At 31.4% G+C, this 13732-nt stretch overlaps 2 protein-coding genes across 2 annotated transcripts; one reads left to right on the top strand and one right to left on the bottom strand.

The window, feature by feature from the left end:
* The first annotated feature begins 207 nt into the window (after window positions 1-207).
* Window positions 208-2414, top strand: BORCS7 (BLOC-1 related complex subunit 7). The gene is made up of 5 exons (XM_073957619.1): window positions 208-419; window positions 768-814; window positions 1854-1944; window positions 2002-2205; window positions 2281-2414. The coding sequence occupies exons 2-4, from the start codon at window positions 768-770 to the stop codon at window positions 2179-2181; spliced, it is 318 nt and encodes a 105-aa protein (XP_073813720.1). The 5' UTR covers window positions 208-419; the 3' UTR covers window positions 2182-2205; window positions 2281-2414.
* On the bottom strand, window positions 2251-3629 carry LOC141387652 (trypsin-4). Its single transcript, XM_073957618.1, has one exon. It carries the CDS (start codon window positions 3055-3057, stop codon window positions 2251-2253), a length of 807 nt encoding a protein of 268 aa, XP_073813719.1. The 5' UTR covers window positions 3058-3629.
* Between the last annotated feature and the right edge of the window lie 10103 nt (window positions 3630-13732).

Raw genomic sequence — 13732 nt, 5'->3', positions numbered from 1 at the left:
AGGTAAAGATAACTAAAAGGTAACTACCTACCCGTTTACCCAGACGTTGAAATTACGGGCATAAATTGCCAATTCATAATTTATGTAATTTAATTTAATAGAAAACGTTAAAGTTAAACCACGCCGACATACATTTCCTACAGACTCCAGAGATTGTCTTTAACAAAATTCGTGTTTAGTGTTACCTGTTCACAGAAAGCGATTTATAGATCTCTTTTTGTGACAAAGGTTTATCAAGAGATAAGGAAAAGGTTAAACAAAGTAGAGACAAAGGTATAAGTGGAATCAATAAAAAACCCATGAAAAAAGCTGAAAATCAAAGGAAAAATAAATATTTTGCCGAGAAAATAACCAACTTACAAAGAGAGTGACTGTAAAGATATTTAAAGAGAGACGATTTCTCAGAGCACAGTGACAAGGTAAACATATATGGTCTGTTCATTTACTTTTGTATTGTGTCAGAAGTAAAGGAACGCTTTTCGAGTAAAAAGTTGTAAAACTTGAAGATTCTTGAACGTAAAGGAACAGAGCTATAATTAGCATTAAGAAATAATTTGCAATAATTATTAAATATTAAATTAACAAAAAATTAAGTGTAATATCTGAGATTTTACTTTCGCCAAATCAGATGTTTTATTTACGAAAAGCAGAGAAGAAAGAGGCAAAACGATTATTTGCCAACCATAGATGGTTACTTAATAAATTTGGTATTTCATTTATTATGGCGCCATCTGTATTCACATTTATGCTTTCTCTTCTATTTTCAGATGGCCTCAGCATCAAGTAGCAGTGCTCGCCACCTTTTTGACGATTGGTAAGTGTCTTTGATAGAACCACAAGAAATAAACTAAATTATTCGGCAGGCCAGTAGCTTATTAGGAACTTGTTTATTAAAAATTGTGTGTTCCTTTACTTTAAAAATGGTAAAAGTAGCATGGACTAGGGGGCCACCGAAGTGGTACATTTTTAGACATTTTGTGTATATTTTATTTTACTCACAAAATATCAAATAGTGTCGAGATGCATTGCAACTAAGGGAACACTTTTCGAGTAAAAAGTGGTAAAAGGATTCTTGCACGTAAATGAACAAGAATTATATAGTTTTACGTGTAGCCTTCTATTTGCACAGCATTATTCGTGTTAAATTTAAGTTCTTATGGTCCGTAATTAAAAATCTCTTTCTTTCAAAGTCGTTTTTTAATAATATCAACCCACATTTGTTATTCCACTTCTTATTGACAATCGGCTATATTGGTCCACATTTTAATATAGAATTATTGTATGGCATTTCCCGATTTTCGGTATTTTGGTAAAAGAAGGATTGCGATGGTTTCTTAATAGGAGCTCAGAATTAAGTACTCCCTTTCCTTAGTTCCATTTCGTTTGTCTATAAAGACTCTATGAGAGAAGTCTCCCTTGTCCCGTATGGGATGTTGTGGAACAATGTTTTTATTTATTTATAAAATCTGTATTTCGGTCTTCTATAGAGATTTCCTTCAGTGCGTCTATAAAGACTCTCTTAAGCGAATCTATAAAGACTCTCTCTCCCGCTCGTCTCTTTAGACGCCCTTTAACACGTCTATAAAGACTCCTTTCGGCTTGTCCATAGAGACTCTATCAAGACGCCAATTGTCTATGAAGACTCCCATCAACTTGTCCATAAAGACTTCCATCAAAGTGTCTATAAAGACTCCCATCAACTTTTCTATAAAGACTCCCTTCAGCTCGTCAATAAAGATTCTCTTCAGCTCGTCTATAAAAACTCCCTTCAGCTCGTCTAAAAAGACTTTCTTTGTGGAGATTCCCCGATTAACACTAAAATTATACCTAATATATTTTCCTTTCCTTTTTAGCAAGAAACGCCTTTGTGCCCGTGTGGCAGTCAATGTCAATAACTTGGGATCTGTTGCCCGCCAAGTTGTACGCAGTTCCAAATCTAATGAGGTAATTAAAAATATGTTTTACTTTAAAATAAGCCTTAACATTTTCATCTCATTCCAGATCTTGGGACAATCTATAAGAAATTTCACCCAAGTTGATATAGTTTCGGACTATAGTGCCCAAAATCTCAACAAGATGTCGTTGATTCTGCAACATGTCAACTATCACTATGATGCCATGAATGATAGTGTTAATCATTTGGATTATCTTAAGGAGCAGGTGCAAGATATGGAAAGGTGACTGGAGGCCCAAAAGTGAATGAAAGTACAACAACACCATCAACCATTAGTTATTAGTAGTTTCTTTTATTTATTTCAATTCATTTATTGTTTGTTTTAGCCATTTGTGATATTTTTGTACACGAGTATAGACCCCAGGATATTCAGCTTTACCACAACCCATACCGAAAGATACAATGCCAACCAATTTTGTATTGTTGTTGTGTCGGGCCACCAATGGTCCACCAGAATCACCTTGACAACTATCACGACCACCAACCGTGGTGCCAGCACATAACATATTCTCTGTTATGTTATTCAAAGTTTTATAGGCTTGGCGACACTTCTCCAAATCAATGCTATTCACTGAGGTATATCGTAAGACAGAAGCTATCTGAGGATACCAACTTAATTGGGAACCCCAGCCAGAAACCCATAATTGTGTGTTATCCGCAATTTGCACATCTTCATTCCACAGCGTTATGGGTTTAATTTTTGTAGAATATACCAAAGGCATTGCCAATTTTATGACAGCTATATCATGTTCACTGCTCTTATAGTTTTCATGAATTTTAATAGCTTTTGCTGGTATTACGACACCATCACGAAAACTATAGCTGGAACCAGCCCGTACACTATAATATTGGGGACTACTAAAGCGTGTAAGACAATGGGCAGCTGTTAAGATCAAATCTTCTGCAATTACCGTTCCACCGCAAACATGAGTGTCCATTACTTGTACAGATACTTGATAGGGAAAGTAGGATATATCTGTTTCCCAGCCACCAACAATACGTCCTTCGTACGGGGATGTGGAGGATGATGATTGTATTGGCCTAGTCCAACAAGCTTTTGCCAGCAGCAGCAGAAAGAGGGAAGTTGTTATGTTTCTTGACATGTTGACGAATTTTGTTTGATGTTTGGTACGATAGAGATGCTGATGTTTTATAGTAAGTTTTGGGAATTCTTATCTTATGTTACAATTTTATGATGTTATGGATTTAACTACATCGTGACTACCGATAAAAGGGCTAAAGGTTTTTACACTTCAGTTAATGTAGTGGTGGAAATTTTTTTATATCCATAAAGATAAGATACATTTGTCTACTATTTCATATAATGCCTTCTGCATCTATTGTCCATATCTTGAAGCTCATAAAGTTTAGAACAAGGTGTTAGAGTTCGCACATTGTTGGCGAGAAGTTTATGCTTCCATATATTCATAGACATTTCTTAGTACTTGGTCAAGGTTAATGGTCTGTAGGTTATTTGATAAGAAGTTTGTTTAAGGTTACAGATCATATTTTATATTATAATTTAAGTATAATATTTAGTTATATGGTTCATTTATATAAGAAATATTTTAATTAATTTAAATGTTAATTTATTGTATAATTAAATACTCTAATTTTTAAATTTAGTTTTTAACAAGCAATATCCAGATTCTAAATAAAGCATGTAAAATTGGCTTGAATTGAAGCAGCTGAGTATTTTTTTGTAATATACCATGGATTCAGAACTTCGGAATGGAAGACACACTTTAGCACGATGTTAAAAAACCAAGTTTAACCATACGTAATTTGAAAATATTTGGCGTGCTCTCGGCACGCCAATTACATCAACCACAGAGTAAAAGCCCTTAAATTATTTGCTATAAAGGAAGTCTTTATTGACGAACTGACGGGAGTCTTTATAAACAAGCTGCATGGAATTTTTATAAAGGAGCGAAGCGGATTCTTTATAGACGAGGTGGAGGGAGTCTTCATAGAGGAGCGTAAGGGAGTCGCTTTATGAATCACCAAGTGAATAACGGGTTATATAAAACGATCAGGAAATTCTTTCTGGATTATCAACAGGATTCGTCATCGAACTGTTTCCTATTGATCCACCTAAGTTAGATATTAGCCCAATGTCTAACTGAAGTTTATGTATATATGTATATTGTCTTATTAGGTCGAAGGTTATTATTTATGAAAGTTTTTAATTAATTGAATTAATCGAGTTAACATCCCACACACCCAACCAATATCGTTTGTAATGGTAAACGTTGCATCTATGGGAGATATTTCATTCCTTAAATGCATAAGCTTTTTTGTTTGATATTTAAAACTTCTGATTTTCTTAAAATTTTTAGAAATAAATAAATAGGAAATAGAAACTACATACACATTTCAAAAAAAAAAAAAAATTTACATAATGCAAATCTTCAAATTGTATGCAACACTATTCTAAGTATATTCCCCCGATGACAACAAAAACAACAGCGACAATAATAAAATGAGAACAACTTCGAAAGAAATTGATGTGACAGTTTCGCTGACTGCTTGTTGGGAATTTGTTCAATATCTCTGAGCTTTTCTTCGCCAACCTCCCCCCGCCCCCCACTATATTCCCTTAAACTTATCCCTATGCGTTACTTCGTATGGCAGTTGTCATTCGTTTGCGTTTCATTTTTTATTCAAGTGGAACTGTTGCATGAAATTACAAACTTGGAGAAGTGGAAGTTCCAATATTTTTGTTGTTTATTTGTATGAGTCATGTAAATCCTATGAATGTCCCCTACAGTTGGCATGGAGGAGAAAGAATGAATTGAGGTAATTGTTGGAAGGTTTTTGAATGAGTAAGAAGACAAGGAAGCGGGTTCTGACGTACCGGATTGACTCGAAACTATAGTGCTTCAGCTAGCGGCTGTGAACCTAGCATCAAACCCATGCTTCTGCGAACCTATGTTGCTACAACAACAACGAGAAGGGCGTTTTTAATATTTATTTATTTATAATTCATACATTCGAATGCGAAATTTTTCTTTTGGAAATATTTGGTCTGTTCCAGAACTGCAAGAATCTACTAATTTTTACTATTTTTTCCCATAAAATAAAGGAAAAAATGTTATCGTAGTAAAAAATAGTAGCTTCTTGCAGGTTCTGGAACAGAGCAATTTTTTTTTATTATATTTTTATAACATATTTTATATAAATATTTAAATAAATATTCAATATTATTATTTTATATAAATTTTTAAAATTATATTTTCTGAAATATTTAGTTTAAATATTAAGCATTTTTTAATTTAAAACTATTTTTAGATATTTTGAAATATTTAAAAAATATTAATATATTTTGAAATATTTTTTAAATAGTTTGAAGAATTTTTATTATATATTCAAATATTTTTAAAAACATTTTGAAATATTTTTTTTAAAATACTTTGCAATATTTTAAAATATTTAAAAATGTATAAAATACTTATTTTCAAGATATTAAAAAAAATTATAAATATTTTTATAACTTTATTTTTTGAAAATTAAATATTATTAGATATTTAAACAATTTTTTGAAAGATTAATGTATTTATAACTTTATTCACATCTTTTCAAAAATATTAAAAACATTTTTATTAAAAATTCTCTATGGAGGTGGAAGAGTGGATTGGAGTAACTGTTGGAAACATTTTGTAGGCGAAATAGAGAGGAAGACTGTAAGGAAGTCGAGAAAGGAAGTTTTTCAAAAGATGAGTAGAAGAGTGTCGGATTTTTATTATTTTTTTTTAATTTCAAAATTTTCTTTTTTTTAGTAGTTTATATAAATATTTTTATTTTTTTTTAATTTTTTATATAAAATTTTAAAATATTTTTTCTGATATGTTTTTATAAAAATATTAAATTAAATATTTTTTTTAAATTTTAAACTATTTTATATATTTATTAGAAATATTTTGAAATAATTTTTAAAATATTTTAACATTTTCAACAAATAATTTGAAGTACATATTTTAATTATTTTCAAGATTATTAAAATATTTTTAAAACTATTATGTTTTGAAATATTTTATATAAAGTTTCAAAATATTTTTTAAAATATTATATATATATATTTTGAAATAATTTTTAAAATATTTTAACATTTTCAACAAATAATTTGAAGTACTTTAATGATTTTCAAAATTATTAAAATATTTTAAGAACTATTCTTTTTTGAAATATTTTATATAAACTTTTAAAATATTTTATAAAATTATATTTTCTTTAATATTTTATTTAAGTATTAAAAAATTTAAAACTATTTTTAAATATTTTTAATACTTATCCAAACATATTCTGGAATATATTTACATATTTAAAAAAAATTTGAATTATTTTGAAAAATATATTGAAGTATTTTAATTATTTTAAAAATATTTAAAATACATATTTCATAACATTTTTAAATTAATATTTTTTGAAAATTTTAAAATATTTTCTTAATTATTTTTCCTTTTTATATTAAAAAAAAAATAAAAACTTATTTAATAAATTTAAATATTTATATTATAACTGAAATGATATGAATAAATTTTAAAATATATTTCTGATATATTTTTAAAAAAATTTTAAACATTTTTTTAAATTTTAAACTATTTTATATATGTATTTATTACAAATTTTTGAAATAATTTTTAAAATATTTTAAAATTTTCAACAAATACATAATTTGAAGTATTTTAATTATTAAAATATTTTTAAAACTCTTCTTTTTTGAAATATTTTATATAAAGTTTTTAAATATTTTTTAAAATTATATTTTCTATAATATTTTATTTAAATATTAAAAAATTATAACTATTTTTGAACATTTTTAATGTTTTTCCAAAAATATTTTGAATTATTTTCAATAATATATTAAAGTATTTTAATTATTTTAAAGTAAAGTGAAATATTTTAAATTTCATAACATTTTTTAAATTATTATTTTTTGAAAGTTTTAAAATATTTTTTAAATAATTATTTTTTTCTTTTTATATTAAAAAAATTAAAAACTTTTTTAATATATTTAAATATGTATATTAAAATCAAATCAAAATCATGCAATTATGAATACAACACAAAACATACGGCCCTCAATCTCCGGTAACTCGAGGGTGCTAAGAATCCCCGGAGGTAAAACAAAACAAAAACTAAAAATTGGAACATGGAATGTCCGCAGTTTATTCGAGCCTGGCAAACTAGCCAACACACTTAATGAAATGGAAAGACATAATATTGATATACTCGGCGTATGTGAAACATGGTGGCCAGAAGCAGGTGAATTTCTATCCCAAAATTTTAAAATTTATTACTCGGGAAACCTTAACAGAAACCATAGAAACGGAGTTGCAATAATTGTCAAATCCCATATTGCCAAATGTATCACAAGTGTTATTTTAAAATCTGACAGGACCATGATGATAAAAATAATGGCCAAGCCACTTAATATAAATATTTTGCAAGTATATGCTCCTACAGCTGACAAAACCAACGAAGAAGTAGAACTCTTTTATAATGAAATTGGTGAACTCCTTAATCTGACAAAAGCACATGAAATAATGATTATTCAGGGAGACTTCAACGCGAAGGTAGGAAGCTTCGCTGTCCCAGGAACAAGTGGACAGTATGGATTGGGAAATAGAAATGAAAGAGGTGACAGACTAATAGAATTCTGCCAAGAACACCGAATGAAAGTAGCAAACACATATTTCCGCCTACCCCCCAGACGACTGTACACGTGGAAATCGCCACAAGATAGAACAGGAAACACAATTAGAAACCAAATTGATTTCATTCTCATAGATACGCGCCACTTTACGTCTATAACGAAGGCCTCGACATACCCAGGAGCAGATGTTCCTTCTGATCATAATCTTCTTATGGCAAATATGTGCACAAAGATTATATCTAAACCCAAAAAACACATCGTAAAAAACTTGATATTGGAAAACTTGCAAATCCCCTCATTAAAAGTAATATAACGCATAACTTAAACTTGCAACTGAACACAATTAATGCTGATGAGGTTGAAAATATATGGGAAAGAGTTAAAACTACCATAAACACCATATCTCAACATGATCTGGGAAACTACACAAAACCAAAGAATAAGGATTGGATAACGGATGAAATTCTACACCTTATCGATGAACGCCGAAAATACAAAAATTCAAATTACGAACTGTATTGGGAGCTCAACAGAGAAATTCAAACAGCCATACGAGCTGCAAAAACCGCTTATTTGAATAATCAGTGCGAAGAAATAGAAAGATTGAGAAACCTACACCTACACAAGAAATTAAAGGAAGCTGCTGGTGTATATCGTAAAACAACTTCTGCTGTACTATACAATGAGAGCAATAAATAGTGACTGAAATTAGCGAGAAAAAAATAATTTGGAAAGACTATATACAAAAGCTCTTTACAGATGATAAAAGATCATGCTACGAAAATCAATCCACGCAGATATTGTCTGGAACGAGCATAACGGATTCTGAAGTAGAATGGGCCATTAAATCTTTAAGGGACAAAAAAGCAACTGGGCCTGACGAGATACCTTCAGAAATATTAAAACTCATTGATGGAAACAATCTACAACTATTTACCAAACTTTTCAACCATATAAAGGGTGTTTTTTTTAAGCCCGATAGAACTTGAAATTGTAAAAAATAACACAAAAAATTTTTTTTTATTCGAAAGATCAATACGTGACATTAACATTTGAAAATGATTTCGGGCATATGGGCACCGCGGCTGTTCTTGACGAAGTGCATTCTGGACGTCCAATTTTTGGCCACTTTTTCGAGCACTGCTGGCCGTATGTCACGAATAACACGAACAATGCTGGCCTCCAAGGCATCAATTGTTGCTGGTTTATCAGCATAAACCAGTGACTTCACGTAGCCCCACAGGAAATAATCGAGAGGTGTCAAATCGCACGACCTTGGAGGCCAATTGACAGGTCCACTTCTAGAAATCAACTTATCGCCAAATTTTGATTTCAATAAGTCGATGGTTTCGTTCGCCGTATGGCACGTAGAGCCATCCTGTTGAAACCACATCTCCTCCGGATCAATGTCATCCATATTTTCAAACAAAAAATCATTGATCATGGTGCGGTAACGATCTCCATTGACAGTAACGCGAGCTCCGGCCTCATTTTTGAAGAAATAAGGTTCGATGATGCCACCAGCGTGAAAACCGCACCATACGGTGCATTTTTCTGGATGTAATGGAGTCTGTAGGGTCTCTTGTGGATTGGTCTCACTCCTTATGCGGCAATTTTGATTATTAACAAACCCGTTAAGCCAAAAATGCGCCTCATCGCTGAACACAATTTTGCTATAAAACAACGACGAAGTCGTCCATAAGTTGCGCGAATCGACGACTGATTTTCAAAGTAAATTTGGATAATTTCGTAGCGTTGTTCAAGCGTGAGTCTATTCATGATGATTTGTCAGAGTATACTGAAACAAATAAAAAAAAGTTTCATCAAAATTTAATTTTTTGTGTTACTTTTTACAATTTAAAGTTCTATCTAGCTTAAAAAAACACCTGTTATATGACACAGGACAATTTCCACAAGACTGGCTGAAGTCCACGTTTATAGCAATACCGAAGAAGAGCCATGCCAAACGATGCAGTGACTATAGACTCATAAGCTTTATGAGTCATACATTAAAGATATTCCTTAAAGTAATTCATAATAGGATATATGAAAAATGCGAGAAATCAATGGGAGATACACAATTCGGATTTAAGGAAGGAAAAGGCACACGAGAAGCTTTGTTTTGTATCCAAGTTCTTATACAAAAATGTCGGGAAGTTCAGAAGGACGTATTCATATGCTTCATCGACTACGAAAAAGCCTTTGACACGGTACAACACGATAAGCTGATCGAAATAATCAAGTCTGCTGGAATAGAAGACAAAGAAATAAGATGCATAAAAAGTTTATACTGGCATCAAACTGCCCAAATTGATGTCAACGGAGATACAACAGAAGAAATAATGATATCCAAAGGAGATCGACAAGGATGTGTCTTATCTCCACTACTATTCAATATATACTCTGAAAAAATATTTCAAGAAGCATTTTTAAATATTCAAGAAGGTATAAAAATCAGAAATAAATATATGAACAACATCCGATACGCCGACGACACCACTATTCTGGCTGATACTATGTCGGGACTACAAAGTCTTATGAACAGACTCACTGAATATAGCGAAAAATATGGGCTAAAAATTAATATCCAAAAGACTAAGTTCATGGTGATTAGTAGAAAGAATTCGCACACGGACACATCTTTAAAAAAATACATAACTTTACTATTGAAAGAGTAAAATGTTTTAAATACTTAGGAGTTCTAATTAATGAGGAATGGGACAACAGCAAAGAAATTAAATACAGAATAGAGATGGCAAAGGACGCGTTTTCCAAATATAAAAAAGTGTTAACAAGCCATAACATAAACATTGAAACGAAGACAAGATTCGTTAAAAATTATATTTGGTCAGTATTGCTATATGCAGTTGAAATTTGGACCATTAAAGCTGTAGACATTAAAAGACTCGAGGCATTTGAGATATGGGTTTACAGAAGAATACTAAAAATACCCTGGACAGCTCACATATCGAACGAAGAGGTTCTCAGAAGAATGAACCGCACCCGAGAACTACAACGCATATTAAAAAGCAAAAGAGTGCATCCTAGGACACATTATGAGGAATCCCAAATATAAACAACTCCAATTAATTCTCCTAGCAAATATAGAAGGTAGAAATTCCAGAGGTAGAAAAGAAACAACCTGGCTCAAGCACATACAGCAATGGACCGGATATCATAACGCAGACCACCTTATCAACACATCACGAAATAGAGAACTCTTTAGTCAAATCATAAATAACATCTAATGAAAATAGAAACTATGTAATTGTATGATCGCTAATATTATAAAATCGAATAAGCAAATAAAGAAGAAGATGTATATTATAACTGGAATATTTTCAGAGAAGCCTCCCACAGTGTCAAGTATGTCGAATAACTTTCTTAAAAATATTTAAAATTTAGTTTGAAGTATTTAAAGAAGTTCCGAATTTTCTATAGTTTTATTCAAATGTTTTTTAAATTGAATTAAATTTTTCATTTTATACATTTTTAAAATTATTTAAAATACTAGCAGACCCCGGTCCGCGTTGCTGGCCCGTCGTAATGAGTTTTACTGACAGCTTTTAATCGACTTTATGCTTGGCAATTCAAAAATAGGTATTTTCTACCTCACTTCTTCGGTCCATTGTAAAACCGAGAAGGATTTTAAATTTATCAACAGATTTTGTCTCTAAACTTTCTTTTCTCTTGCGGACTTTGGCGGATTTTTTCGCCAATTTGTGAATTTTAGGATTTATTATCGTCCATGTCCCTGTCTTTATCCTAAAGCGATCTAATTATAAAAGTTAAAAAAATGGTTAAATCGAATTCTCCCGCTTATTAAGACATATATGTTTTAGCTTCTCATGGCTGATGGACCGTTGAACCTCACCATTAAATCACATTTGTAAATATATAGTTTTTCTTGATCGGGGGCGCAACCACCGTTGTCTCGAAAACTAATTTGCAACCTGATGCACTCATAAGTTTAGCAAATATAGCGATTATAAAATAATAGGCCCCGAAATTCGTCTACAAATATATAGCATTTTGGAAAACGGGACATTCCTAAACATTTTCTGAAAATTAGGTTCAGTAGTTTTGGAAAAATAATGTTTTGGAAAGAGCGGGCGTGGTTATCAGTTTTCAAGATATAACATATTAAAAAAGTAGGCCTGGTTCGGTATTTTGGCTCCAAATATATACCTAGTGTGCACACAACTTCGTTGCCTAACAAAATGTATGCTGAAACCGATATAATCATAAGTTTGGCTTATACATATAGCGTTTAACAGAAAGGCATGGGAAAGGTAACCCACCTCTTCCGAAATTCATATAATATACATAACAACGGCAAACATTGAGCTTTTGCTGCAAATTTTATGGAAATCCCTTTAGTAGTATTGTAAATAGTTATGACATATTAAAATAAAAACAGGCGTGGTAGGGCCTATAGGCCCTAAAGAAGTACCTAGATTGTACATTAATCCGTAAATTTTTAATCCGATACATGCATAATTTTTGCAAATATAACGTTTTTTTAAAAATATCGCATAGGGGAGGTACTCCGCCCCTCTGGAATTCAATAAAATATATAATCTGTTTTCGGGGGCGTGGTAAACTTTTCTTTCCAAAAAACCTAAGTTGGGTTATGACGGCATTTGATTTTTATTCATAAAGGTAAGGCTTTTTTTAAATATGTCCCCTTCAAAATTCAAGAAAATATGCCAGTATATTCCCTGACATTTTCAGGAAAATCGGTTCAGTAGTTTTGTAGATGTAACATATTTTCAAAAGTGGGTGTGGTCGAGACTTTGGATCCTAAAAAAGTGGGTAAGGTCGGAGACACAACCACAATTGTCTTTCAAATTAACCTCAAAATAGATACATTCGTAATTATTGTAAATATAACATTTTTAAAAAAGTAGGGTATAGGGGAAGTACCCCGCCCCTTCCGAAATTCAACTGAATTTGTAGCCTATTTTAAGAGGGGGCCATCCCTGTACATTCTCTGACAATTTCAGGAAAATCGGTATAAAAACCCAAGTCGGGTTATGGCGCACATTTTACAGAAAAAATTATCGAAATCGGGCTAGCCGTTCTCAACTGACCAACGAACGACATTTGATTTTTATTTATAAAGATTTAATAGTTTAGACATATCACGATTTTCGTGAAAATCCCTTCAGTAGTTTTGTAGATATAACCTAATTAGAAAGTAAGCGTGGTCGGATCTTAAGTTCAAGTACGTAAGGTTGGAGACACAATCGCCATTGACTCGCAAATAAATTCCGAAACCGATACATTCGTAATTGTTGCAAATATTGCATTTTTACAAAAATAGGGCATAGGGGAGGTACCCGCCCGATCCGAAAGTCAAAAAATATGTAGCCTATTTTTATCGGGGACCAACCCTGTACATTCGCTGAAAGTTTCAGAAAAATCGATTCAATAGTTTCGTAGATATAACATATTTTAAAAAGTGGGCGTTGTCCACTATTAATGCCCCAAATCGCCATTGACTCGGAAATTAATTGTCAAAGCGATACATTTGTAATTGTTACAAATATTACATTTTTACAAAAATAGGGCATAGGGGAGGTACCCCGCCCGATCCGAAATTCTACCAAATTTGTAGCCTATTTTAACCGGGGGCCATCACTCTACGTTCAGGAAAATCTATTGAGTAGTTTCGTAGATATAGCATATTTATAAAAGTGGGCGGAAAAGTAGGCGTGGCCAATTTTTCTTTGCATAAAAACCTAAACTGGACTATGACTAACACTTCCACAAAAAATTATCCAAATCGCTCCAGCCGTTTTCAACTGATTCAATTACCAACAAACGACAATTGAGTTTTATATATAAAGATTAAAAGTGGAATTAGAGATCCCCCAAAATTAAATAGTTTAAATAAAAATATTTTGAAGTATTTTAATATTTTTTTTTAATATTTGTAAAAGCATTTTTAAATATTTTAAAATTAAATATATAAAATATGTTTTTTATATTACCTATTCCTGAATATATTTCGACATATTTAAACATTTTTAAAAATATTTAAATATGTATATTATAACTGGAATATTTTGCAGAGAGGCCTCCCTCAATGTCAAGTATGGCGAACAAATATCTTAAAC

The sequence above is a fragment of the Musca autumnalis genome, unplaced genomic scaffold, assembly GCF_047663935.1.
Source record: "Musca autumnalis isolate F117 unplaced genomic scaffold, ASM4766393v1 scaffold_5, whole genome shotgun sequence".
Classification (NCBI taxonomy): Eukaryota; Metazoa; Arthropoda; class Insecta; order Diptera; family Muscidae; genus Musca; species Musca autumnalis.
This window is presented reverse-complemented; position numbering and strand designations above follow the sequence as displayed.

Bases quoted from the DNA above. Each gene is read 5' to 3' on its own strand.
- BORCS7 (XM_073957619.1), top strand. From the start codon at position 768: ATGGCCTCAGCATCAAGTAGCAGTGCTCGCCACCTTTTTGACGATTG. The intron at 815-1,853 runs GTAAGTGTCTTT...TTTCCTTTTTAG, and splicing joins CGCCACCTTTTTGACGATTG to CAAGAAACGCCTTTGTGCCC. The intron at 1,945-2,001 runs GTAATTAAAAAT...ATCTCATTCCAG, and splicing joins GCAGTTCCAAATCTAATGAG to ATCTTGGGACAATCTATAAG.
- LOC141387652 (XM_073957618.1), bottom strand. From the start codon at position 3,057: ATGTCAAGAAACATAACAACTTCCCTCTTTCTGCTGCTGCTGGCAAAA.